Source organism: Mycteria americana, chromosome 3, assembly GCF_035582795.1.
Source record: "Mycteria americana isolate JAX WOST 10 ecotype Jacksonville Zoo and Gardens chromosome 3, USCA_MyAme_1.0, whole genome shotgun sequence".
In the NCBI taxonomy this organism is placed as follows: domain Eukaryota; kingdom Metazoa; phylum Chordata; class Aves; order Ciconiiformes; family Ciconiidae; genus Mycteria; species Mycteria americana.
The window spans coordinates 12,896,430-12,924,109 of NC_134367.1; the positions used below are offsets into that span (position 1 = coordinate 12,896,430).

Consider the following 27,680-nt stretch of genomic DNA (forward strand, 5'->3'; position numbering starts at 1 on the left):
ACAGGCAATATGGAGCTCTATCAGCAGAGCAATGCAGATAAAAACTGATGTAATTGAATACACTTCCAGATTTCAAAATAAATCAATCAATAAAAAATGTTTTTCACTGTGTACAGTGTGCTGGGAACACAGACAACCTCATCCTCCGACCTTTGAGAGCCTAATCCAAAGCTCACGGAAATCAGAGAGGATCAGATTGTTGTTCGTTCAAGACTGCAGCATTAAACCTCAGAGACTTCAATAAACAAGCATAAAACTGTATTTAAATAAATTACAGTTAGACTTACAAGTTAAATTTTATACAGTTACTCTGGGAAGACAACTCTTCCCTTGGTTCTATATTGCTTTGACTGCTAATAAGACACTGTGTGGAATTACTTGAACAGACGGAACAAATCTGTTTATTTGCTGAAGATGACACACTATTTTCACTTGCTGTCTCTGTTGCTACAAAGTCTAATTACTGGTGCATGGTCTTGCACCAAAGAAAATTTCCTTCCTTCTTATAGCACCAAAGACTTACTTACTAGATAAGTAAATGATATTGCAAGATCTCTAAGACTTTACATAAATAGAGAAAAGATAGGATTCCAAATCAGTGAAATAGTGAGTATAAATCCAAAGAAGTATTGCAAGTGACCAAAGAAAAATCTATGTCTGAAGAGAAGCCCGGCTTCTGAGCATAGGCCCGAGTGTTTCAGGGTCTTCAGCATCGCAGGAGGATTGAAACTGAAGATGAGCTAAAAATACAAAAGGATTATATCTGCGCGGCCCATCTGCATGACAGGAGCTAGTTTATGTGTCCATTACTTTGAGGGATATAAATGTGCAATAGCATCTTCAAATACAGACAAAGAGAGAGAATGGGAGGGAAGGGTAAAATGTGTTTGTCTATATTTGAAATAGAACTAGATCACAGATTGTATTTTCAATTTAAGAACAAGTAATTCTTTCCTTGTTTATTATAGTTGTCAAGTAACCATATATAACTACATATAGACAAAGACAGGGTTGTACAGGGGCAGCAATTACTAATGGACATCACTGAATGATAAATAAAGAGCTAGCTCAAAAATGGTATTCATTGCACACAGATGTCTGGACCATGGGCAGATGTCTTAAATTGCCTACACAAAGCGCTTTTGTGCTATCACAGTAATCTAAATTGCTTTGCATTTGGTTCCAGATATTTCCACAGACTATTCTCCACCACACATAAATTCCTATTCTCAAATTCTAACTGGACTTCAAGGGCCAAATTACTTCCTGGTGTAACTCTTTCACTTAATTTGGCTCAGTTTTATTGATGCAGACAAACTTCGAGAATGGTATTCTCAATTTTAGGAGATCTTGTACATAACTTCATAGGTTATGGTCCTGGTTCAGGGGAGGGCATCCAGTGCTCTTACACTACCATGTTGAAGGAGATGACACTCAGAAAGCACAAGCAGGGAGAAGGTGGGATGGAGGCATGGCTTCGTGCATGCTCTGTGTGCAAAACACGATGCACTTCACAAGCAAATACAGTCACGATTGACACTCTTGGGGGGAGGCTTGTTTCAAATGTCCTGGACCCTGTCAGAGATGAAAGGACTAACATAGCATGCCTTATAAAGCTTTAACTAGGGACATTTGTCCTTTTAAACGTGCTGGTCCCTGGTTTAATCTGTGAATTGTCAGCTGACAATCATCATGCCTACTGCCCCTGAATAGGTGGGAGCCCAAAGCAAGCCACCCATAACTCTGAGACAGGTGGTTTCCTGACTCTCTGGGGATCTTAGCTCTACTGTACTCCCATAGCAGGACTGTGCCTAACTGAAAAACAAGTCAGTGATGATTTAGGAAATCATTCATGTTCCCAGAGGAGGCATATCTTGCAGCAGAGACAGCCCAGAATAAGTTGCTGAGTTTTAGTTAATGGCCTCATTCTACCTAATGTGTTTGCTCTTGCAGATATCACTTACAGATGAACTGTGTTTTCTGTCTCCCTGGGTTTTTTTACATGGAAATATTTGAATTAGGCTAGCACATAAACACACTGTCTAAGAACAGATTCACAGGAGGAGGAGGAAACAGAGTGAGACAGATAGAGCAGTTGATCGAATATCTATTATTCTGCATTGCAACCCTGTGAAGAAAATGAGTAATGCATTTCCTTGGGGCTATTTTACAAGGGTCACTTTATAAGGGCGAGATTTCAAAATTTCTCTTGGTTTTGTTATTCTTATTAGCATAGAATTATCTATTATCTAATCCTAGAGGAACCATGATTTGACTTTAATTTATCATGCATTTTTTCATGCAGTCAAAATAGTTTAAGGTACACTTAACAGATAGCCATATGAGATTGTACAGACATCCTTTTTTTCTTCATCCAAGGGCCATGGCACTACATGACCTGACCCTACTGCCCAGTCACTGCTTGCTGTGGGAGAATTACCACTTACCAGCTTGAAAGGCTGGTGACATTAGGATATGCTGGTACCAGCACATGCTTCCACGTAGTAGTTAGCCCTGAAAGTGTGCGTAATACTACATCATTTCTTCCTCTTCTTGCCCTGATACTGATTGAAAGACCCAGAAGGAAAATTTTGTCTGACATCTTGGACATTTTGGCCATAGAGTTTGAGTAAAGCCTTTTAGATTTCAGTATTCTTTAGACATTAAAATTGTGACAGACAAGACTTCTTGCTTTTTAGTCAAGTCAGCTGGTAATTTAGGTTTGACTGAATATAAATAATCTCAGATTTACTTGTGTTACTGTATTGCCCAGAATCATAATTATCGTCCAAGACAACATGCGCTACATACTAAAAAAAAAAAAAAAACCCAAACAAAACAAAAAAACCCCAACCAAACAAAAACAAACAAACAAAAAAAACCCCCAAACAACCCCACAACAACCCAGAAATGTAGAATTATCTAGGAATTAATCTACAGTTGATTGGTAAAAACAGAAAAAGAAGGACACAAGCAAACAGTGACTGGGTGGGTAAACTAGATGGGTAATGCTTTCAGTACCACTGTGATAAGGCTGAGTTGTAGCAGGACTACTGCAATTCTCCTTACATTCCAGGATGTGGTTGCTAGTCATCATGATCCTGTTTAAACTGCAAAAAGTGAATAAGACACCTCCGCTTTGCCCCTGTCGCTTTGCCCCATAACCTCAGCCTGCATGTGAGTATCAGCATGTTGAAGGATTAATGGAAACATGGCTAGAATCTGTTTGGGGTGGAAAAGCATGAGCAACCTTGACACTTACCATATAATTGGTGTGATGGGCTTGTCAACAGCGCAGACATGCTTTAAATGTAAGGCAGAGTTGATGCAAGCTAGAGGAAATCTCAGGCATTTCCCTGGTGGTACCTAAAATCAAGTTCTGGAAAAGTGTAATGACCTTCTTGTAACATTGTAAAAATACACTGCACAGTGAAATAAAGCCATAATTCAAATGGTCTCCACTCCAACAATAATAAACAGGGATGTGCTCTCCAATATTTAACCCCTGACTGCCCGATCATGGTTTTATTTAGTAATATAATCCATTATTTATATAGTATCCTTGGGGGATAGTCCTTCTCAGGAAAACTCCCTGTAAAGTTAAAAATTTATCAGATAGAGAATTTCAGAAGGAAACAACAGCAACACAAACCAGTTGGGGATAAAACTTTTTTCTGGGGTAAAATGCAACATCTTGGAGCATGGCAAACTTCGTTTTTTACATTCAATTAATTTTTTTAGACTCTTGAAGATGTGCGAGCGGTGCAGTAAGATTAGCCGTGACAAGCAGCACGAACACATCTGTCTGTTTAAAACGACCCTGGGTAAACTTTGTTAGGTTTGAGGACAAACTCTGCAGCAGCGCCTGGGGAGGGGGCGGCGGGCGGGCGGGAGAGGCCGGGCTGGGCAGCCCGGTAGCAGAGTCTCCGGCTCCCTCTCCAGGGCATCGGCGTTCATTACAAACAAATCCTCCGGCTCCACTGCTCCTGCAGCCTTCGCGTGTGCAGAGGAAGGAGCAAACCCCGAATGCTACAGGCATAAGCCTAGGACAAAAGGATCCCCAGCACAAAGTTAGTCTAGGTATGAAATATATAGAGAAAGGGCCGCAGGCAGCTCTGACCGCTCGTTAGGAAACACTGCTTCGGGCATAAGAATGGCATATGTTGATGTGTACAATATTCCTTACGTCCGGGTAAAGTTGCTAGAAAATACATAGGTCCGCAAAGAAAATGGGGAAATCAAAGCAGTATTTTAGCCATGAAAGAGGAGAAATTAGCATTGCCACAGGGGAGCTATGGCTCTGAGATCTGCACAGAGTGACTGACAGCTGAATTGAATGATGACCGAGGCAAGGAATACTGAATTCTAGCACCTTTTATTACATACAATAATAAAACATTGCAGCTATTATTGTTTATGCTACTGATATTGCTATAATTTTACACAAAATCAACACTTCTGTAAGCTCAATACTTACAGAAAATCTGAACAGATACCACAGCAATCCCTTTGCACACTGTGACCTGGCCACCTTCTGACCATCAGAAGCCCTAGGGACATCACCTACAGTGACCAGAGTGCACCCAGGTTGATGACAGTGGGAAACGGTCACTGATCTGGACCCAGGGCCACAGGTATAACTTCCCTGTCTTCGGCAGAGAAAGGAGGGTCCTTTCCTCCAATCTGTTTGTGGTCAGATCCACTTCTCCACAGTTTTGGGGTTAATTTTCCCCAAAATTGAGGATGATTTCTGGTCTAGGTGTCCCACAGGTCACCTGGTGAGAAAATTCTTCATTTAGTTTGTGATACCCAGCAGTCTCCAGCTGGGTTCCCTCTTACTGTTAGTTTTGACCACTTACCTTAAAGATCAACAGTTTCTTCCCTTTTCTGTTATACCAATTGCCTTAAAGCTGCAGTTTACACATTTGCTTCTGGCAGACTTCAGCTGTACACAGAAGGCTATGCAAAATCCTCCACAAAGGAGACAGGGTGAAGAGAAGTAATTCTGAAACCATGAATTGCCACATGCTTGACCAGAACAGCACCAGTTAGCCTACCGCCCCCTGACAACCCGCTAGCTGGGAGCTGGTAACCCTCAAAATGGGGGGACCTAGGTAGGAGCAGATTTAATCAATAAAGCAAATGAACAGGTGACATGAATTATAGGCCTGTAGTTAGGAGGGTAAACAGCTGAAAAGGAGTTTCATCAGTATAAAGGTGGCAGCCTTTCTATTTAACCCAAGACTCTGGAGAAGTCAGAAAGGCTTTGATTTCTATACAAAGCTGATGAAGGAGATTTTTGTTTGTGTGTGACTATAAAGGAAAAAGCACCACGGGTAGAGGCTGAGCAAATGCACAATGGAGCTACATCTGGTGCAGAGGTGAGAGCTTCATGGCTGCTAAACATAAATAGTTTTACCTGAGGCATCAAATATATTCACTTCTCTGATTTACCTTCCCTAACTTTCTAGTGGGGACCAAGGTAATCCCATTTTGCAATTTCCAAGTCTAGACCTGTAACTCTAAACTTAAGAATAGTTTAATATCCAGACTGGAACTTTCTGAGCACAGAAATTTGTTAGCAAGCTATTGTCACAGCTGAAGCTGTTGCTAATGCCTTTTTTTCTCTTACAGGTTGTTACTAATAGGGATATTAATCTCTGAAATATGGACCCAAGAGAGATCAGGTAATGCTGCTGTAAACTGCTTTCACATAACAATTTCCAGGCTTTTTCACAGGTGATATCTGTGTCTGTGTTTCAGAAGCATCTGAAGTGCTTGTGGCAGCCATGCTTGCAAATTTTTCTGAAAAACTCCAAACATAGAGATGTTTGTTGGTAACTACTCACAGCCACTCTTTAGGTTTATGTACCATGATAATAAGCAAATGTTTCTACCTTTCCTCACTCTGGTAAGAAGCACTGATGAATTGATAGGGACTTTATTGTTGTTCTTGTTTTCTTGAGCCTAGTTATTGTTATTGACCATACAATGTGTAAGGTCTTTTAAATATTATAAATATATCAGTGCTTTGCCTGAGAAGAAACAGTTTTCTTAACCAAAACTGCTGTCTGCTTTAACTCCTTCCTTACAAAACAGAGCTGGTCCTGGAACAGCAGACACAAGAGAGCTGGTTCTAGGACTGTCTGTCCTACTCACTGCAGGTGCTGTATAAACATGGTAAAAAGATACTGGAGGAGGCTTTATCCAGCTTAGAGTAATTATATAGCTTCTGCCCTGAATCAAGTTGGTAGCTTGGAATACGGGCAGAATAAGGTCATGTTTGCCAGCATGTCTGATGTTTCCTAGTATGACCAGCTCTGACATGGGAGTTGCATCACTGTTTAACCTAAGGGTATGTCCTGGCTTTGGCTGGGATAGCTAATTTTCTTCCTAGTAGCTGGTATAGTGCTGTGTCTTGGATTTAGGATGAGAATAATGTTGATCACACACTGTTGTTTTAGTTGTTGCTAAGTAATGTTTACACTGGTCAAGGACTTTCCAGCTTCCCATGCTCTGCCGGGCACACAAGAAGCTGGGAGGGGGCACAGCCAGGACAGCTGACCCCAACTGGCCAAAGGGCTATTCCATACCATATGAGGTCATGCTCAGTATAGAAACTGGGGGAGTTGGCCAGGGAGCAACGATTGCTGCTTGGGAACTGGCTGGGCATCAGTCAGTGAGCGGTGAGCAATTGCATTGTGCCTAACTCTTGTACATTCTATTATTATTATTATTGTTATTATCTCTTCCTCTGCTGTCCTATTAAACTGTCTTTGTCTCAACCCACAGGTTTTATGTTTTTTCCAATTCTCTCCCCCATCCCCCTGGGGCCTGGGGGGGAGGGTGAGCAAGCGGCTGCATGGTGCTTAGTTGCTGACTGGGCTTAAACCACAACAGGGTAGAGTGCTGAACTCTCTAGGAAAAAGGATCATCTCAGCCCTTGAAATGCACTGTTACTATAAAAGGTTTAGTTGGCATTAGCTCACTATGCCATAGAAACTTCTGTTTGAAACAACAAATCCCAATTTATTAGATGTATATGTCAAATGAAAAGTCTTCTCTGGTCTCTAGTCCTACATTTAGAATACTTTGTACCTGCTTCCTGCCTTTAAGAAGTTTGGCAGCCATAGCCTGGTTTATGCTGTGGTGATAGCCTGGGATTTGAGCGTCTCAAGCCATCCTCTTTGTTCCTGCACTGTCCTTTCCCAGCATGAGCCAACTGGCTCCTGGTACCGGTACTTGGGCAGGTGAGCAGGGTAGGCTGATGGGTAGCTGATGAAGCTGCTCCCCATCCCGAGTTGGCTTGTGGCTCCTCTTGTGAGTAGGTGTGTGTGTTTTGGAGGTTTTGTTTGGGAGTTTTTTGGTTGGTTGGGGTTTTGGGTTTTCTAGCATTTTTTCTCTTTTTCAGGAGGGTGGGGGGACTTTCTTAACTTTCTTCTTCTGTTTTGTTCCATTTAAAGTGTTCAGATTGGGGCAGCTAATTCAGTACTTTCTTGCCCCTGTTCCAAAATCCTGTTTCCATGACTGGCTGCTGCAGGTAGCACTGCCAGCTGACTAGAAGACAGTTGCTATTGGAATACTAATTTCAGAGCTGGCTTTTCTCCTGGAAGTATTGCTGGTTTAAAAAAAAACCCTCTAACACCTCATGGCCAGATGTGCTAGAATATGACTGTTGCAACACTGACTTTATAAAGCAGTCTGGGAAGTAACAAAGTTCTGTTTGTATGTTACTTTTAATCTCCTACTTACTAGCCTTTCAATATGTTCAATTCAGGACCCATGAGTTCGGAGTGCTTGGGGAACCTTTTGCGTATAACACTGAGTGCAGAATACTTTGAGGACAAATACTTATCTTTTTCTGTTGTTGGTAAGTTGATATAGAAGAACTCGGAGACGAAATTACACATGGTGAAATTTTTAAAATTCTCTGAGGTCCTCCTATACTAGAATTCCCTGGATTATACTAAGACCATGGAGCTTAGTAGGTGGCACCTCATTGTAAGTAACAGCCAAATGCTACCTTTATTTCTGTATAACCTATTCTATAGCCTTGTTGAGTGATAACTGAGCAATAGCAAGTCTAATCATGGCTGTCTTTGGACTCAAATTAAAATGCACATGGTAGTTTCTAGGCATGTTAATGCTGGTGGATTTCCCTCCTGGTAAAAATTCTTCCCCAGTAAGAGCACATACTATTCTGAAAATTCACTAGCTGAAGCTGGCACTACACTACTGACATTGCACTAGTGGCTCTCCACTTTCTTCGCTTACAGCTAAGGGACCTGATGGAGGTGTATAAATTCTTAATGAAGTTAAGAAAAAATTAGCTGGGCCCTCTGGCTATGGACTTAGTAATCACCAAGTGGTACATTTGAGTGAAAAGCACCGCAGATCACCCTGGAAGGGCAGAGTGAAATAACTTTTGGGCTATACATCATCAGGTGTAAGATTATATGCATATAATGTAAATTCAGCCTTGAACTAGTTCTCCATGCTAGTTAGCTATCTAACCAGACATAGTCCATAACATAATATCCATCTGTCTAGAATGTTAAACTTGTGTAAAAACTCACTTAACGTATGTTCTTTTTTGAGGTGTCTTCATCCATACATAAAGACATTCTGCAACTGGGATATTTTCAGCTTGAAAGTATAAAGCAATTATTTTTGAAAGACAGAAATTTAGAAGGAAAAAAAAAGCCCACAAAGACAGTTTTGTAGCCTTGAAAAATCCAAGCTAAGACTGTGTGCTCCTCATCCTGGTTAGACCCTTGAAGAGACTCTGGCCAAGCAGGCATCAGAGAGAAACATGGGCCTGTGCCAGCCGCAGATCAGACTCCTGATGTTGCTAGGCTGTCACCACTTGCCAATCCTGACAACTTTGACACTGATGACCTAACTGACTGTTCTGTGCTTACTGGGGGTTTTGCCCCTTAAGGATTTAATATCTTTACATGTTGGAGGTTTTTTCATCTTCAGTCCTCAAGCTGCTAGTGTTCCTTGTCCCAGTCTGTCTGTAATTCTACCTTTCTTACTTTCTATAGACTCTGTTACAGCTCTTTTTCACCACTTTGGAATTCTCTCTTGTGCCTGAGCCCAGGGCATGCGCTTGGACTGTATTGGAGCAGGGTCAGCTGAACCCTGGGACAAGAGCAGGTTGCTGAGGGAGTTTGCAGAGCAGGAATTATACTCATTAATACTGCTCTTCACTAACTGCCCATAGATCAATCTGGCATAGCCTGGGAGCTAGATGAGGCCATGGCATCACAGTGTGGCTATACAGTAACTTACAGCAATTGGAGTAACATTGAGTTTCGTGCTTCTGCACTAAGCTGCCATTCTCGCTTAGAGGTAAGTCTACCATAGGCATTTTGACTAGTGCTGTTATATACAACCCTTATGCAAAAGATTACCAAATGATTGTTAGGTATTAATTGAGGTGTCATAATATCTTGAACATCTATTAGCAGAAAACGATTTAATTCTCCTCCAATGTAGCCAAAGGTCTGAGAATATTCCATGGTCTTGACGTTTGAATGGCCTACAGATGAACACATGAAGAAGCATATCACATATGCCCTTGAAGGGCAACTGTTTTCTCTTGGATAAGAACAGACAATTCTGTCTGGCAGCTGTGTTGCACTCTGCTCTGGTATTTAGTGTCTGAGACACGTTAGGGTAAAAGCTCAAAAGCTTTAGCTGCTTGTGTTGCTTGCTTACTGCTACTATGCCATAAAACACAAGATCAGCTATATTTTAGGGAGCGTTTTTTTGTCCAGCTCTGGGGCTCTGTGAAAGGTTGAAGTTGCTCCCCAAAGTATTTATGTTGCTATGTAGTTATATGCCTATAGGCATATAGTCTATGTAGTTAACCAAGTAAAAAACAATAATGCTTCAGTATGGGGTTGCTCTTCTGTGCAGAGGCTGGTGAGTGGATTTTGTAAGTTACCTTTAATTCACAAGGGTAGGTAGTGTCTAACTAGGAAAAATTGGTGTAACAAGCAAGCGTTCCCTGTGTCCATGCAGAAAGATGTGTTCACAGTAACTATACAAATCAAAACATCGCATACTCCTGATATGAAAAATGCTGCAACTCATCTGAAAAGTGCAAGTTGCCATTATGACCCATGGAGTCCGAGAGAGTTACTATGTGAAAGTAACTACATGGAGGTAAGTACTGGAAGTACAAATAGGAAGGTACTTAAAATAAGGCAAAAAGGTAAATACTCCAAGATGTTATCTTTGGAAGCTTTTTAGATGCTAGGAATGTGTATTGGAAACAGAATTTGAATGCCCCACCATGAACAGCTCACTAGTGAATGCACAGCATGCATCTTGAGTTTAGTGATATATTAGGTTTATATAGCCTACTAGCCAGCATTAATAGCCAATAAAGTTGTGAAATAGTATTCAGAAGGTTGAGCTAATGGCTTGAACTCACTGAATGTTGCCTCAAAAAAAAAAATCTTATTTGAGGTAACAGAAATGCATACTTTCTGAAGGAAGTTTCCCTACTGAATTTGCTGGGGAGAAGGGGGGTGGGGAAAGAGAAGGGGGAAGGATCTGGTTTGAAGAGGATATGGGCTTTAACTGGAAGTAGAAAAGGGAAGATATGCTAAAAATGAACCTGAAATCAAGTGGACTACAGATAATGCACCATGCATGATGGCATTTTATGCCTTTTTTTCACTTGAATAGGGTGGGAACCTCCTTTTAGGAAATGCTAGTCTCCCTTCTCAATCCTATACTGTTCTGAAAGTATTGAAGAAGACTTACAGTAAACAAGTGCCACCAGCAAACCCCTTACAGAGGCTTTTTCTCCTCAGGTTTCTGTCAGGCGGGAGGTTCCACAGACTGTAAAAGACTTCATTCAAGATGAACCTGAGGACTGGACTCTTGCCTTTCCAGAGGTAAAACTACAGGTTTTCTTCCTAGTGAAAGCTAGTACTACTTCTGACACAACATCCTTCTATTCTATGTCTGCACGGTATAAAACGTCCTTTCAAAAAGCACTTAAGTAGGAAGGGTAGAATGCCTGTACAAAGTGGTTTCAGCATAGAGATTTTATATGTCAGAAATACAGACAGCTGCAGGCCATGTCTCCAAGGAAAAAATGGAAACTGATTTCTCAAAGAGCCTAGAAATCAAGTCTTCCCCAGCAAGAGACTACGCAACACAAACTGTCTCTAAGACCTCATGGCCCAGGAGTGAACTGTGGGTAGGCTTTTTTCTTCTTGGACCCTATATTTGCAATGCAGCAGTACAGTTAATCTCCAATGCTCTTAATATGGAAAGTTTTCTGTATGTGAGAGGCTGAGCAGGGGAAAGCTGGAGCAGTATCACACTAGCAGTATTTAGAGTAAGGCAACAAAACTGCTGGGCAGTTCAATACAATAAATCATTCAATGCAGTAAATAAGCAGTTACTTTGAACAGAATGTTTAAACTGCTGATTAATTTCTCTGGGTAGGCAAAAGCAGGAGAAGCCTCAATATGGCAAATAGTGTTTCATCAGCCGGAAGAAAAAAAGGCTCTGCTTGTGAGCGATGCTTGGAGTGCAGGCTATGGACTCAACACCACAGACACCAGAGTTCTGCTGCGGATACCATACACTGCTGTGCAAATTCAGCTGGTAGAGGTTGGTATGCTCATTCTGGCCCCGCAAGCTGCCAGGATGTGTAGGTCTAACCAGATCTCTTCCTGCAGGCTCAGGGAATTACCTTTTCTGTAGTGAGATCAAGTACATTTTACAAACAGCGATGGATGATTCTGGTGGTGGATACTGCTGTGGCGTGTCCTGTAGGTGAGAAAAGTGGTCCCATACTCTGATGCTTAAATGTACAGGGACTGACTTACAGCTAGAGTAATGAGCTGACAGCTTTCATATCTTCTTCCTAAGATGGTGTGGACTACACTAACAAAACAATCATCTGGACTGTTCCAAAATATATTCAACCGCTCTCTGCTGGAGCAACTAGCTTTAAGGATGTGCTTGTTGAAGCTGGTGTGGATCTACACAAACTCTCTGCCAAAGAAATGGCTTCCAGGAAATATGTGTTATCGAATGACTTAAATGCAATTACAATGAAGATACCAATAGGTGCGGAAGGTGGCTATTACAAGGTTAGTGACTTATGTTAGGTGGCAGGCAACAGACTTTTGGTTCGGATTTTTTTGTTTGTTTGGGTTTTTTCCCCTGGAAAGGAATAATTCTTCATCCTGTTCCTTTCAGATGAAGGATGGGGGTGAAGGTGAAGAAAGGATTACTAAAAATCCCAAAAGCCTTGTAAAAATCCCAAAGATAGCTCTTGTAAGCACCACTTTGTAAAGAATTTCTTTTCTTACAAGCACAGATGGACAGAATCCTATACAGAACTATTGATTTGTCTCCTTCCTCAGGTTAATACAGAGTTTTTGCCTTTTAGTCCTGACGTCATACTCCCTGGAGACAGTCCTAACTGGACTGTAAAGCATGCGTGGGTTCTGTTGTATTTTACACAAGCCATTTAAGAGAATGGGAACAACCCATTTGTCCACCAGACTGTAGGATATTGGGATGGGCTGAAACTATACATTTAAATCTAGTTCCCTGGAGTGAACTGAATCCTGGGCAAATGTTGTAACAACTGAACTTCAAAGGAAGTTGCAGGAGGAGCCCCTTCACTGGTGAAGCAGTCTCCTGCTGCTTTGAAAATTGTCCCCCATTCCCAAGTTTCAAAAGAAAGTCTTCTGAGATAATCTAAACTCTTAGGCAAAAACAGAGCCCATAATAGTGATACAGCAAGTGCCACTTAAGAGTTTGTGATTCCTCACAGGTGTTGTGTTTTTCCAGATTGCTTTCCCAGTATAAAAGCAGGGCCACAGAGCTGAGAAGGACAATTGTTTGGAGCTGTAGCTCTAGCTGGACCTTGAGATGCTACAATACAACTTTAATCTAAAATCATGTTATACTAAAGGGTGTTCATTTGAAATTCTAGACTTCTGTGAGCGGTGGACAGCATGGGGCAAAATACACCATCAACCTGTTCTTGGAACATCAGTGGGAAGATAACAAATGGGGACTAACCAAACAAACTATCATCAAGGAAATAGAAACACCTTTTGAACAAATAGAACTTGCTATAACCAACAGTAAGTAGCCTAACATGGAATTTACTGAAGGTTTTGGTACTGATAAGAGCTTAATGTTATTGTGTTCCTTTTCAGACTCAAATCTGAGTGCGAGGCTAATCAATGTGACAGTGGGAATGTTCCTCCCAGATGTGGAACTTGTGAACTTAACCATTGAGGGGGCAACTGTTGCTGTACCTGAAGCTGTTCAGCATGGATATCTAACATACAAGATCAGATATGCTAATGGAAGCAAAGCCTACATAATACAAGTCCCATTTGATGCACCAAGCATTAAGAAAGAGGTGTGTACTAAGACACTGCAGCATACCATGGTATAGAAATGATTATATCACTTTGTGATTTTTATTTCTAAATATGATTTTCCTAGTACATGAGACCAGACATGAGAGCATACACCATGAATGTCACACTTGCATTCATAACCCATCCAACAAGTGAGACCTTCGCTGTCCCAGTCATAACGGTGTCCACTGTTAAAGATGCAGGTAAACTAGTGGAACTTGAGCAAAACTGTCCCAACCTGGCTGTGAACTCAGCTGTTAATTGGGCTTACTTCAGCCTGGGATACTGTCAGTCCTAAATAGCCCTATAAAACTCTGATGATACGTAGCATGCTGGCTGACTCTTGACTGTATTACAGTACTGCCCAGAGCAAGAGGATTTTGTGATGGGAGGAACCTTCATCTCATTATCACTCGTGGGAATGTGGACCAAAACTGGCTACCCTTCATCTCAGACTGGCACCTGACCCCGGAGGCTGCGCAGAAGTACAATTACAGCCTGAGGGACAATGGCACTCACTTGGCAATCTCTGTCCCTTTCCTTTCTTCCCATGTGAACTACGAGGTAAGGATGTCAGCATGTAGCAATTAAAAGGCATGTTCTAGCTGTGAGATATGAACATGATACACTATGTCCTTGAAGGTCATAAAATAAAACTTCCCTTTGAGATAGTCCTCCATTAATCCTTCGAAGCCTATTTTCTGCCCTTGGAAGAACACCTTAATTTCCCTTGGTTAATATTGACAGAAGTAGTCAAGAAAAAAAAAACACTCTGCAAGCACTTTAAGGATGAGCTATCTTTGCATGTACAATTGCCATTAATGGAGTTTGTATTGCACTCTATTGCACAATGACTGAAAAGGCTCATTGTGTTGGCTTCTAGATTTAAAAAAAAATCTCTGATCAAGCACCGTTACCTTTGGCTTGTGATAACCTGCTCTCTTTAGATTTTGTATAATTTAGTTAAACAGTGTGTCTTTATTCTCTTGTTTAACCTGTGATTGTCATATCTAGGATTTTCATACCTCTGGAATAAAGGCTTCACTCCACTTAACCTTGAAGGATGGCATCACCTTGGCTAACAGGAGGGACTTCTCAATTTCCTGCAGATTTTCACCTTCAGACCTAATACGTAATAACGTGTTGGGGATTAGCTATTAATGCTCTTTGCATGGGCTTGTGTGACTTAGTTATACAACTCAATCTGAAATGTTTCCAGAGTTTATACTTGTGTGATACTGTATCTGCCTGTCAGATTTTGTACAAAGTAATACGCTACAAAGCAAGTCAAATTACAGGTTGGCGTGACTATCCTATCTAGTACAGGAGAGGGGGAAGGAGGTGGGAAACTGTACTTCCCCTCACATCTCCTAAAGCATGAAGCTCTTAAAGGGGTTTTGGGGTTGGCTTGGGGTTTTTGTTTTGGGTGGGTTGGTTTTTTGTTTGGGTTGTGGCTTGTTGGGTTTTTTTTTGGGGGGGGTGGGGGGAGGATGGGGAGCAGCATAGGGAGGGTCAGCTTATAAATTAGTCATTCTAAAGCTATTTACCTGGATTGAATATCTTGGCTAGAAAAATCCCTTTGGGAGGGGTGAGACCTCCTGGGAGGAAAAAGGTGAGTGAAATCAGAGACTTCACCCATGTAGTGCACATTCTACTTGCACTTAGCTTGAAGGAAATCAAGTGTTAGTACTGAAGAGAGTCTTGCTCAAAACTTAATCCTGATGAGCTGCCGAAATACGTGCTAGCAAATCCATGCAGAACCTCTTTGTTGTGCTAGGCTATAGAATAAAGGAGCTTGAGTCCTGATTTGTATGGAAAACTATTTTCTCTTTCAGAGTGCCTGCCCAATGGCACTGTGGTTATTACTGCAGTGAAATTGGCAGGAATTGCAGACCTGGACACCAGCCTGCTTGTCTTGAGGGACAGACAGTGCAAACCCAGTCTAGTGACAGAGAAGACCGCAACCTTCAAGTTCAATGTGAACACTTGTGGAACAAGTAGAAAGGTAAGGGCTTAGTCATGTGAAGTTTACTCTGCATTGGGGTAGGGTTCTTGCAAAAACTGGCAGAGGTTCAGAGTTGAGCAGAAGCTGCAAGAAAGTCACAGCTGACTTTTTGATAAGTAGTATATCTATACTCCTTTTCTGCAGACACTAAATTCAGTTGGGCAGAAGTTCTTATTTGGTAAAAACAGTTTTCAAGGTCAGAGATGGCTTCTGAAGTAGGCATAGGGCTGTTGGCCAGTAATTTCTGGCCATTCCTAAGCACGCTGTGCTCAGGGCAATCTGCCAGTCAAGTGAAGTGATGTGGATATTGTGTCAAAACCAAAGTAAACTCTAATGTAACTGTCCTGTTTGTAATGATGTGTATCTTTCAGTTCAATAGCACAACTATGACATATGAAAACGGTGTACTCTATTTCAGACCTGGCAGTGATACACCAGTATACCAGTAAGTGTCACCCCCTAGAAGAAGGTTGTCCAAGGTATTTTGGTTTCTAAAATCTAATGTTAAACCTCTTCCCTCAGATTGAAATTTGTATGTTCGTATGCAATCAAGCAGACTGTTGATGTCCGATATGAATCTAAGAAGAACCCACCACCCAGTATTAAGCCAGGGTTTGGCTCTCTTGCTCTTTCATTGAAGCTTTTCAAAGGTAACATTTATGATTAGACTTCACAGAACGATTGAGGTGGGAAGGGACCTCTGAAGGTCATCTTGTCCAACCCCCTGCTCAAGCAGGGCCATCTAGAGCAAGGTGCCCCAGACCATGTCCATATGACTTTTGAATATTTCCAATGATGGAGTGGAACCTCTTTAAGGCCTCTAACAGAGGTTTTCCATTCCAGAATGCAGTACAAATGGTCAAGTATCTATAGTGGATCAGACAGACAGTTGTGTCATCACTGACACAAGTGTGGTTTTCCTGCTTGGTCCGGGCATGCTAAAAGTTGTGTGTAGTGGGTGTGATAGCAAGTTCATAGAGGAGAGAAGCTGATAAGTGTTGCTAAGCAGAGTTAGCACGGACCTAATAATCATAACCTGTGTCAGAGAAGGAAGCTACATGTAATACTACTGTAAAATGGTAACTACACTGGCAGAAAGGACTAACTGAAGCCTGAACCAAACCCTCACCATGACTGGAGTGGCCTTGATGCATTTTTCTTATTTTTAAGTTTCTTTCTAGACACAGTTTTGAATTAGCATCTTACTCCAATGGGTTTTTGCAGAAGGAAAAATGGCTCTCTTCTGGGTCCTCAGAGCGAAGGAATATAGTTCAGATCTTTGTTACCAGTTCTTATTTTTCTACCATCCTATCCCCATTTGTTGACATCCATATGCTCTCCCAGATTTTATCATTACTGTGCCCAAGTAAATGTGGTGGAAAGAAGAGTGAAGCAGAGAGTTCATGAATACTTACTCTGCAAAAAGGAAGCTCTAACATCAATACTATCTTCTAGGGGAATCCTACTCAGACCCATATCAGGAATTGGAATATCCTGTGGTAAAATACCTGAGGGAGGCACTGTACTTTGAAGTTGAATTGCTCCAGCCTGAAGATGCAAGACTGGAACTAAATCTGGATGACTGTTGGGCTACAAACTCCCAAAGCCAGGACAGCCTTCCACGGTGGCCTATCCTTATAAATGGGTAAGGAGGGCTTCCCTCCTGTGTTTTGGTAACTGTTCAGCATAAGGCCCCTTATTTTAGCTGGGAGGAAAGGGCAAGAGGACAGAAATCAGCTTGGATGCATTGTTTTGTCCTGACTGTGCAATTGCTGCTAGGCTGTGGAGCGCATGTTGGTGTCGGCACAGTGGCTATGCCTTCTGGTGGCAGCAGGTCGTGGGGGTGGCCAGAAGTGCTTCTAGCAAACAGCTTCCAGCTGGAAAGAAATAACAAGAAGCAACCCTGACTGTGGCCAAAGGGACCATGAATGGGGGAGGCTCTAGCCATACCGCTATGGCCAGAGGAAAACGGAGAGGGAAGTTCCTCCACAGTCCATCTCCCTGACTTGTATAAAGATCTGGTTGAAGTGATGAAGGTTTAAATTAAATAAGTTGTCTTTCACTTTCCCAAAAAGGTGTGAAAACAGCAAAGACTCCTACAGAACAGTCTACCATGAAGTTAACAATAGTCTCAGAGTAAAATTTCCTCAGCACGTAAAGAGATTTGAAGTGAGGATGTTCACCTTTGTACAAGGCACAACGCTGTTACAAGAGCAGGTGAGATGTCTCTGTGGTCTGTCATGTGCTGTCGTCAGTCCCAATATGTGATCCTGGAGCAGTTTATGCAGCAAATGCTGTGTAAGATCTCAGCTGGCCAGGTGCCACCTGGAGCTATTAGCCACCTCCTTGAAGGCATAACACTATAAGAGTAGTAAATAAAGACTAGCCACTTAGCAGTGTTCAGTTCATCTCCTTTGGGGTCAGTACACATATCAGATGTTTGCCAAATAAGACTCCCCTACACATAATACAAATATTCTTGTCTTGTAGCTGTATTTCCACTGCAGTGTGGTGATCTGCAGCACTATGCAACAGCCTTCAGGCTTTCTTTGTCCAAGGAGATGCAATCCTGGGAAACGCAGACTTGGTAAGAAAACAGGCACTTCTCAAGTCACTCCTGAATCTTTGCTCAGCAATATGGCACGTGTTCTCAGGAGCTGTGATGACAGACTCCTAGTCCTAGCACATTGCCATACAGAAAATTAAAAGCTGAAATGTCTTACTAGACCGTAGCGCAGGACCACCTCCACATGGGCTAGTGTCATCTGGAGCAGTGCTTGTTACGAAGGAAAATGACAAGCAGAGGTTGGTGTCAATCTTAAGTTACACTACTGAAATACCACGCATACGCTGTTGTAACATAACAGACTTCTGTATGTGTCTCTTCTCCCTGCAGGTGAATACACTGACTTTTGACAGAGACTAAACAAGAACTATTTAGTTTTATGAAGTTGCAGTTAGGTGGCCTAAGCAAGCACATCCTGCTCAGACTTACAAGTAAGGACATCTTGAAAGCATCTACGGGGAAAATATATTGATGGTGTCTACTGAGAAAAGGGTCAGCTAACCAGTACAGATGTATCTTTGTCTTTCAGTTAAATTAGTGTGGTGTGCTCTTGTGTTCCCCTACGGTGTTGAACTCTTAGTCTTTTGTGTAACTTGCATCTGACCTAGTGTGCTCAGCTAACATGTCCAAAACTTGTCTAGTCACTTTGCAGTTGGAAGCATCTGGTCTGGGGTAGGGGGAAGAAGGTGGCAACAGGTGTGAAGTCAATTGTAAACCACCTCGAGCTTTTTTTAAAGCTTCAGTATGGACAAAGGATTGCAGGGAGCTTAATGTCAGTACGAGAAAGTGGTTTTTGAGGCAAAGATGGGGACAAACATACTTGATGATGTAGTGGCTCTCGACAGAAAAGCTGTAAACTGTGGATATTGCAGGAGTGTTGTGGCTCTGCAATGTCAAGTTGCCTTCCCTCCTTGGGGGCGAAATCACTCACAGGTAGCATTAGTGGCTGCTTAGCTGAGTAAGCTGTCGGCCTAAATGAAAAAAAGCTCTTAGTGAAGACTGGTAGTAGTAATAATGCTAATACATGGACTCTATCCACAAAGTGTTAAGGATTCTTCCTTACTAGAGAACATGATGCTTAGGAGCTCCTGTCAGATTATCCTGTCTTTTTTTTTTATGGGAGGAAAATTTCTTGGTTTCTTCTTTGCATCTAACAGTGATGTGAAAACAGTTCAGATTCAATATTGTATTTTCCTGTTCTAAGGAAAGCTATTGCTTAGCATGAATCATTATCCCCTAGGGCTAAAGATACAATAATGGGTGTCTGCTTTTTAACTTTATATAACATAGAGTTATACTATGGGGAATTTCTGTGAAGGCTAACTTGAGCAAGAAACTATTTTGTGAATCTATTTGCACTTTGTGAAAAAGCATGGTGTCTAAAAGATTGTAGCTCTATTGCTGCAGTACCTGTACAGAGATCCCACTAAAAAGTTTGTGCTATAATTACAAGCTCACATTTGTAAGTCTTGTCTGTCTTCCAGCTGCCTGCTAAGCATATCTGTTGTAGTTGTCTCTTGCTGTCATTTCTGGAAAAATCTGTGTGGGCTTCATGATGAGGGACATGCACAGCTAGGGACTTGACATCAAGTCTGTTTTCCGATAGAGGAGGCTACCATGCTAAAGGAGTCTTATTCTGTTACTCCTGCAAAGCCATGGAGCTGTGATACTGAGGAATGAGATGTAAATATGTCAGCATGGGAATAAAAGGAAAATGAAAAACATATAAGCCTGATAGCAGACTTGACAGGTCAGTGACTTTGTGCTTAGTGTTTTCCCCTATGTTAACCCAGTGGGTTAAGTACTAGCTATTCCTCAGTCTGCGGGCACAATCTATTGAGAAATCAAAGGACACACCTGTAATATGCTTCCAGGATTCTGCACCTAACAGAACACAAGTATGGGCATTTTAAGTGGTACAGTGACTTCCCTGTGTGTCTCACATCATGCTGTCTCCCAAGAAATGAGACTTATGCAGTGTGTTCTCCAGATAGGTGAGTGGCAATCTTCATCTGCCATGACAATGCTCTGCCAGCACCATGTGGGATGTCTTGGGTAGCCTGAGCCACCTCCTCCCCTCTTACAGCTGTTTGGGGGGGGGAAATGTAGCAATCGGGGACTGCTGTGAGAACCAAGTGTGAGGTTGGGCAGCCTATTTCATACTGTTAACTCAGCCTCAGCTGTGGCTTCCTGGGTTACTGATTCCTTTCTTCAAGACTCGAGGACAACATCATTTAGGAATAGAAATCTGGTATTCACAGTCTTGTCTAAGGTACCTTCATTTCTTTTCATAAGATTAGTCAATATCTTGAGATTCTTTATCTGTTGACAGGGATTTAAGAATTGTTGAAAAGCAAGATGATGCCCAAGTAAACTGTGGCTCTACTCTTCAGCTCTTCTAAATGCTCTAATTAGTGCCATTTTGCAAAATGAGAAGTGTTAATAGTTAAGATGGCCATTTACCCTTTTGATATGCTGGAAAATTCAAGATTCCCCTCCATGGTTGGACTAGGATTCATATAAAACTTCTTGTCAGATTTTTCCAACAACATGCAAGACACACAAAATCCATTTGAATATCAGTAAAATCTTTTAAAGACATGACAGTAATACTCTCTCCACCTCAGAGGTGTCTGTTTATACTAAAATTCAGGAACTTCCTTCCTGGTTATATGTATATATAAAAAAAAAAATCCTCTTCAAGTGTTGAATCAACACCTCTTTGGCTTTTAAGTGGATATTTTATGACCACATGCTTTTCCCCCTGGTATTTGGGATGTTATTTTTATATCCCTGTTAACACAAGTTGAAAGGAGATCAATCTTCTTTGTTTATGCTTAATGTCTTCTGCAATTTCAACAGGTGAATGATAAAAGTCTAAGGGAAAAGAGAAGTCTGGTGTGATTTGTTTTTATAGGAAAATAGGAACAATAATAGAAGTGTACTGCAGTTATTTCCACTTCAAATAAATGGTGGTAAGTCAGTGCTACAAGTAGCCTCATTATATCTGGTCACTGATAGAAAGGCAGAGCTCTCACTTTCACTATAGTCTATATTCAATGACATGGCTAGTATTTCAAAACTATATACTGCTTTGGTGATTTAAAGCAGCAACAACTTACTATTAATAATGAAAAATTAAGAGAGTTGACACTTACATTTTCCAGCCCAATTAATTTTCTCTTTTTGTATATTGCTTTGCTTTTTTGTTTTAAATCTCAATGTCTTCAGTCAAAGAGTAAATGCTATGCCCCTATATCCAGAGGAAAATATGTTCTGACAATGTTTTAATGATTTGGGAAGCTTTGGTTCAAGTTTTGGCTGCAGCCACAAGTCTATTTGAATCTTCAGCTAGTCACTCCCATACAAATACTGCTTCCATTTGTGCGTGTGAGTCCAGAAACACCTAAACACAGTTTTAGCTAGATTCCCAAATCCCAGACAGGCATGTGCTTTGAAAGAAATGCTTTAAAGCAGAAGTAAGCTGAATCAGTCTCCTTGCAGTGCTTGGTGTCCTCATAAAAAAGCAAGCCTAGGCTCGTGGTCTTGTGTAAAGAAGCAAAAACTCAGGGGCTTGATCAGGGAGGGGGTTCAAATGCACTCAAATTCTATAGCTCATTAAAACCAAGCTGCTTTACTGGGAGCTGGGACTTCTCTCCACAACTGAGTTTCCCATCTGTTAAATGCAATAACAGCATTTGTGGTTGTATGGCAAATAAGTTGGGAAATAAAAGTAAGTCAGCTACTGGCTCTTTAGAAGCTGGGGTGCATGTTTCATTGCAGATTGTTTTTTGGTTTTGGTTGGGGGTGTTTTGTTTTGTTCTTTTAGCTACTACCACGTGGAGCTGGAGGGATGGCCCCTGGCATCCCTAGGCATAGGGGCCGTGGAGCTGTGGCAGCTGCCAGATAAGCAGCTCCCCTAAGGAACTGGCTGAAGCCCTTTAGCAGGAGGCTTTCTTCCCCCCCCAAGCACACCTATGTGCAGCCCAAATGTGTAACCATAAAACCTCTTGGCACCTACATGGTGCTCCTCAGAGTAGAATTTCAAAGCACTGTGTGTGTGTGTGGGCGGGTGGCCCTGGGCTCCCCTCTGCTTTGGGGGTGGGGGGTGAGCTCTGCTGCTCATGGAGCCAGAGCTTGCCTGGGGAGCTTCTTCCAGTGGTTAAAGGATCACATGTGGGGAATATTCTCTGAGGTACTTGCTCTTCCCCCCAAGAGAGAACTTGACCTCCTTGCCATCTTCAGGGTGTTTTCCTAGGTATTACTGCTGCTGTCAGGCAACACATTGCTGCACCCTTTTTTTATAGGGTGAGCAGAGAAGTTGTCACTCTCCTGAATTTGGATGGAAAGCCTGCCCTGGAGAGTGGAGCTGTATGAGTCTCCTGAATCCTGGGCTAACACCCTACCTACTAGGCTTCCTCCTTTGCATCAGTGTGCCTTCTGCTAAATAAAGCAGCATCATCTACTTTAAGCTGCGTCAGAACAGCCTCCTGTCTCTGAGGTATGAGAAGAAACCCAGAGCCTATTCTCATACTGTTGATAGCAGCAACAACTCTCTCCAGCAGCACCAACTGCCTGGCTCATGGCACCAAAGGAGTTAACTTGCATAAAATCCAGTGTACGTAACTGCCTGCTCTGCCCTGCCTTATTCTTCCCTAATAAAAGAGTTAGGATGGCTGTAGGGCAAAAGTCCCTCTTTTTTTCTCTGGCTTCTGAAACTTAAGCACTCTGTCTCTGATCACACCTGGTCCCCCCTCAGCAACTCGCCCAGAGTGGAGGTAAGGGTGTAGCTCTGAACATGAAGAGCTGCTCAGGAAAGCAGCTGGTAGGGTCCGGCCATCTCACCTATGATTTGGTGTCCCTTGCTCATCCTTTCTCTTGCCTTCAGCCTGCTTCACTGCACTGCTCTCCAGTGCCTTTGGGCAGGGAGCGCATATGCACAGTCTGGGCTGTTTCTCTCTCTGGCTCAATGCAAAGTGTGTTTGGCTTTTTTTTAAAGTCTGGGAACACTTGTTTAAAAGGCAAAATATCTACTTGTAGTGTGCAACAAGTGACTCCAGGAGTAGCAGGATGATGTAATCATCTCATCAGTAAATTGAGAGTGAAGGACCAGTAGTTCAACCAAACTGCCACGTTTCTGTATCTCAAGGCTTTTCCTGAGATTATAAAACCCATTCCAATTAATTAATTTCTGTAGAAGATCTTATAATGTTCTTCATCCCTTTTCTCTTTAGTATTTGAGCACTTATCTGCTGCCCTTTCAGCTTTATGACTCGTACCACTCATGAAGTATGACTTCATGTACTAATTTCTTGTATGAGAAAACTGTGAATGCAGTAGAAAACTATGTTTTGGTGGTGGTTTCTTCTTTAGTACCCATGTTCTGTTCTGCATGTTAGTAAGGAATTTCAGTGACATGCTAACCCGGAAAAGGGAGAGCGCTTGAGGCTGGAAGAGTTCATCCCATTGTCGGGGACTAACCCCAGTTCACTCTCCTGTATCTCTTTCTTTTTAGCATGGTAAACCACTCTATCCCTTAGGCATAATTGTAATTTAATTCCTTAGCCATGGACTTCCAGTGATTGTTGGGCTACTACTTTAACTTTATTTCCATGTAGATTTTTAACATATTGTGTTGAGAGAAGATGCTTGTATGTGAAAGATGTCCTCTACTTCCGAGACTTGTGCAACTTTTTCAGACTGACGTTCCACTTTTTTGCGTCTGTTCTATGGATTATTGTAGTGTTGCTGTTGGAATTCAATATAGCTTTATGGACCTTATGTACAGTCCTGGAGGCTAGATCTCATACCCTTAAGTAGGGAACTTAACTTGGTCTCTTTCACATCAGTTAAATATCCTAAATTCCTGGGGGTAAAAGAAAGAGAAAAGAGAAGAAACCTTGACTGTATTCCATTTTATTGAAAAATAAATAAAATCCAACATTTAGTAGCAGCATCATGAATATAGTAATTCAGACTATTTCCTCTGGATCAGTGAAACATCTATGCCAAGGGAAAGAATTACAAAAGGAGAGGTTTATAGAGATGCTCTATATCAGGCACAGCAAGAATTCATTTCCTTCTGGGAGGGGACAAACAAACCTGGCCTATCCTAGGAAATCCCAGTTACAGGCACGTACTGAACCTACTTCTGCCTCCTACTCGTACACCTCAGTCACTTTTTTTCCCCCTCACATGCAGGTGCAAGGAGAGATCCCCTGAAAGGGGATCAAACAAATTAAACAGTGCAAGAGTGCAAGAGTACAACCTATTCTAGTAAACTACCCCCTCCTTGGAATAGGCTTTGGCCCTATTGCAGCACAGGGAGTGATTTAGGACTGACCAAGGCCTGTTCCCTAAGGTCAGCTTAGATGCAGACATCTTGTGCTGGAGCTTAAAGTATTTAAAAGTATGGCAGTGGTCACTGGGCTTCTGGGGCTAGAGAGTGGGCACAGGGCACGGTCTAGTTCACTGGCACAGAAGCAGTAAAGTGTCCTGAAACTCAAAGCCTTGCCTTTGTGGTTACTTAGAGCTGTTCCTCCATCTCGGACTTGCAGGGAGACAGAGAAACTCTACAGGCACCCAACAAGCTACAGCCCAGCACCTTCAGAGCCTTCACCTGCCACTTCTCTGGGGTGGTGGTAAATGCTGCCCTTGAGCCACTTCTCAAATTTGCAGGGTACCTCCTACTTGGACACTCTTTCTGCGTACAGCATTACTTAGCTTTGCCTATGAGCAGCAGCCTTCTGAAACCATTAGCTATCAGTGTCTTCATTTGTACACGGGTAAACTGAGGCAGCAATGCTGGATGGCCAGCCAAGGTCATAGATAAACTAGCAATAAAAGTGGATCCTTACAACTCCTTGTTCCTCTGCTTTAACCATGACCCTATACATTTCCTTAGATAAAGAGCTGAAAAGCATAGTTATTACCTGTAGTTTCAGATATGGAAGATTTAAGGAACAAGGTTAGAAGTCTTCCCAATCTACCAAACTAGTACGCTTGTGAATGATGATGGTCTCTAATCAACATCACAGAATGACAGGACTATCTTCCTGGGCATCTGCTAGGGGTTTGCCTGTGCTAGTGAGCAGGTACCCCTTTACAGCAACAATGAGAGTCTTTGAGAAAAGACTCAGGATCAAGCTTAGTTGTGGTTCTGTGCAAGATCCCACGGGCAATGTGCAGTTTCACTCCCTTGAATATCATGAGGACCGAATCTGAAACATAATCCAGACTGACCTTGTCTATGAGGCTCTTTAACTGCTCAAATCTGGCTCAGCTGCACAGGCTTACACTGAGGAATGCTGACATCAGTGCTGCCATTTCATACGTGCATAAAATTTTCTCAAGTTTGACAATTTTATAGGACTTTAAAAAATGATTCTACTTATATTCTTGCTGAAACCCTAAACCTTGTGAGAAATCTAACATGGGTTAAAACAAAACAGAAGCATATGGGATATGCTTAAATGTGGTTACATCTTGAGTGACAGTGCTACCTGCATAAACTTGAATGTAGCTGCTTTTTTGAGACACTGATGGATTTCATGCTGATTGCTCCAATATGCACATACCATGTGAGAAGAGGACTGAGTCAGCTTAGGCTGAGCCTTGGAGAAAAAAAATGTACAAGGACAATTGTATTTCCTTCCAAATAAACAAAAAGAGGGAAAGAGAAAAAAAAAGAGAAGGATGCAATAAAGTTTTAGCTTTGCGGTGCTCTGCTACAGGATGTATCCCCTGACCTAAACCATCTGCCCCACACAGACATGCTGATCTATCCATCCAGGTGAGACAAGCTTGTTACCTCCTGGCTGCTGCTCTCTCCGTGCCTTACATCTTCCCGTGGAGAAGAGGTTAATCTCGGTTAGCTCCACACAACTCAGCCCTGGGTTTTGCTCCTCTCTGTGCGTTGCTGGCCTCAGCACAGCCAAGTCTTACGAATCAGTCTGCAGTGAGATTTACAAAGCAACCCCCACTTTTTGCTGGTGTGGTGAGACCTGCGTGATACCTGTCGGACGAAAGTCAAAGTAATTCAGGATTAAGACTATGGCCTCGTTTGTTTGGTTTTCGGAGGGTTTCACGTGTGTGTTTTACAGGACTGTTACTGGCTGTAGGAAACAGCTGATCTGACAGCTTTTAATAAGGAGACATTATGGTTACTAGAGCCCTCCTAGGTTTCCATACACCTTGACGATAAAAGTTTGCATCTTTCTGATATCTGAATCAATTTATTTCACTTCAGAGAGAACGAAGATAACTCAGCCTAATCTTATTTGTTCTAGCAATTTCATGTAAAAATGTCTTCCATAATTTATCAGGCATTGAAGCAAGGGATTTTTCTGCATTAAATACAGAAATATCGTATGTTTCTGTATATGTTAATAAAGAAGATGGGATTTAACAGCAATTTATCTACACAAAATGTCAGTTTGCTTATATTTAATTTCCAATGTTTAGCGTGCATTGTTAGATTTTACTTATCAATCAGATATATAATACAAGATACAGACTATGACACTGATATTTATTTGTTTACGAGCAAAGATGTTCTCACTATTACTTAGTTTCTTGATTTTTAGATACAGTGGAAACGTGGATAAATAGACAATACTTGAACTAACTATACACGTTCTTCCTCATCCTAATATTTAAAGTGCCTACAAATCAATACACTTAGTATTCCTATAGTGTTGTTGTCATTTACTTTTTTAAAATTCAGTTTAAAACCTATGGATTTACTATTGTCCTTATTAAACAGAAGATCAGTCAGAACAGTGATATGTAAATCCTAGGAAGATCAGTTGGCTTTTTTTTTTTTACTTTTGTATCAGACTAGGTTTAATATTTCTTAGAAGCTTATTATTTAAAAAAAGACATAAAAAAAGCAAAAAGCAAGACTTCTGTCTCAGCAGCCTGCAGCTCAGGCTTTTAGGCACTCCTACATCACCTTCCAGCATCGCGTCCCATGTACAACGGCGGCCCTCGCTCTCCCTCCCTCTTGCTCTGTCCTCCTTTGGCACCCCACTCCACCGTACTCTGGCGAGGAAGAAATTTGCTGGTTTTTTGTTTGTAAAGACCCTGAGCACGCCGGGGTGAGTGCTCCAGGTGGGGTCTACGCCCGCTTGACGCTGTTGAGGAGCTCCGTCAGTTCGCTGATGTACTTGATGGTGTACTTCAGGGTTTGTATTTTGGTGAGGGGCTGTCCCCTCTGGCTGTAGACGGGGGGCAGGTAGTTGCGCAGAGTGTGGAGCGCGTCGGCCAGGGTCCTCATCCGCAGCTTCTCCCTCTCGCTGGCCTTCCTCCTGCGCTGGGCGGACATCCGCACCTTGGTGCCCTTGGGCAGCCGAGCCTGCCCGGGGCTGGGCAGGTAGGCGGGGGGGAAGTCCACCAGGCTGTAGCCCACCAGGCTGCCGCCGCCGCTGCCGTAGGGGGTCTCTGCCGCTGCCGGGCAAGGGGACGAGGAGTAGGATTCGAAGGAAGGTGTAGGGGACAAGCTGTGCGGAGACGAGACGGGGTGCAGCTCAAAAGCCCCAGCGGTGCTTTTCCAGTCCCAGGACGATAAGCAGACGGAGTGCTCCGAACCCAAAGCGTCTTCCATGTTTATCAACGTCTCATGCAATTTGTCCATGCCGGAGGAGCGCTCGGGAGAAGCAATGCCCTCTGCCCGCCAGCAAAGGCTGGAGCC

The 27,680-nt window shown here is 42.3% G+C and overlaps 3 protein-coding genes across 3 annotated transcripts in view; 2 read left to right on the forward strand and 1 right to left on the reverse strand.

The window, feature by feature from the left end:
- Positions 1 to 27,680, forward strand: part of SMC6 (structural maintenance of chromosomes 6) — a 411,043-nt gene that overhangs the window by 307,821 nt on the left and 75,542 nt on the right. The gene's annotated exons all lie outside the window — the stretch shown is intronic.
- LOC142407528 (uncharacterized) lies at positions 5,359 to 18,339 on the forward strand. The gene is made up of 21 exons (XM_075497150.1): positions 5,359 to 5,381; positions 5,635 to 5,687; positions 7,778 to 7,870; positions 9,227 to 9,354; positions 10,030 to 10,173; positions 10,830 to 10,913; positions 11,473 to 11,640; positions 11,709 to 11,805; positions 11,902 to 12,125; positions 12,980 to 13,133; positions 13,209 to 13,417; positions 13,504 to 13,621; positions 13,777 to 13,982; positions 14,433 to 14,550; positions 15,254 to 15,423; positions 15,795 to 15,868; positions 15,946 to 16,073; positions 16,879 to 17,068; positions 17,499 to 17,640; positions 17,914 to 18,010; positions 18,320 to 18,339. Exons 1-21 carry the CDS (start codon positions 5,359 to 5,361, stop codon positions 18,337 to 18,339), a joined length of 2,640 nt encoding a protein of 879 aa, XP_075353265.1.
- Positions 27,108 to 27,623, reverse strand: MSGN1 (mesogenin 1). The gene has a single exon (XM_075497259.1). The coding sequence runs from the start codon at positions 27,621 to 27,623 to the stop codon at positions 27,108 to 27,110; it is 516 nt and encodes a 171-aa protein (XP_075353374.1).

What these genes read in the sequence shown, in the direction of transcription:
- LOC142407528 (XM_075497150.1), top strand. Translation starts at nt 5,359, where the DNA reads ATGGAGCTACATCTGGTGCAGAG. An exon ending in CTTCCCATGTGAACTACGAG is followed by an intron (nt 13,983 to 14,432) that starts GTAAGGATGTCA and finishes TGTCATATCTAG; the next exon opens with GATTTTCATACCTCTGGAAT. An exon ending in TGGCCTATCCTTATAAATGG is followed by an intron (nt 17,069 to 17,498) that starts GTAAGGAGGGCT and finishes TTTCCCAAAAAG; the next exon opens with GTGTGAAAACAGCAAAGACT.
- MSGN1 (XM_075497259.1), bottom strand. Translation starts at nt 27,623, where the DNA reads ATGGACAAATTGCATGAGACGTTGATAAACATGGAAGACGCTTTGGGT.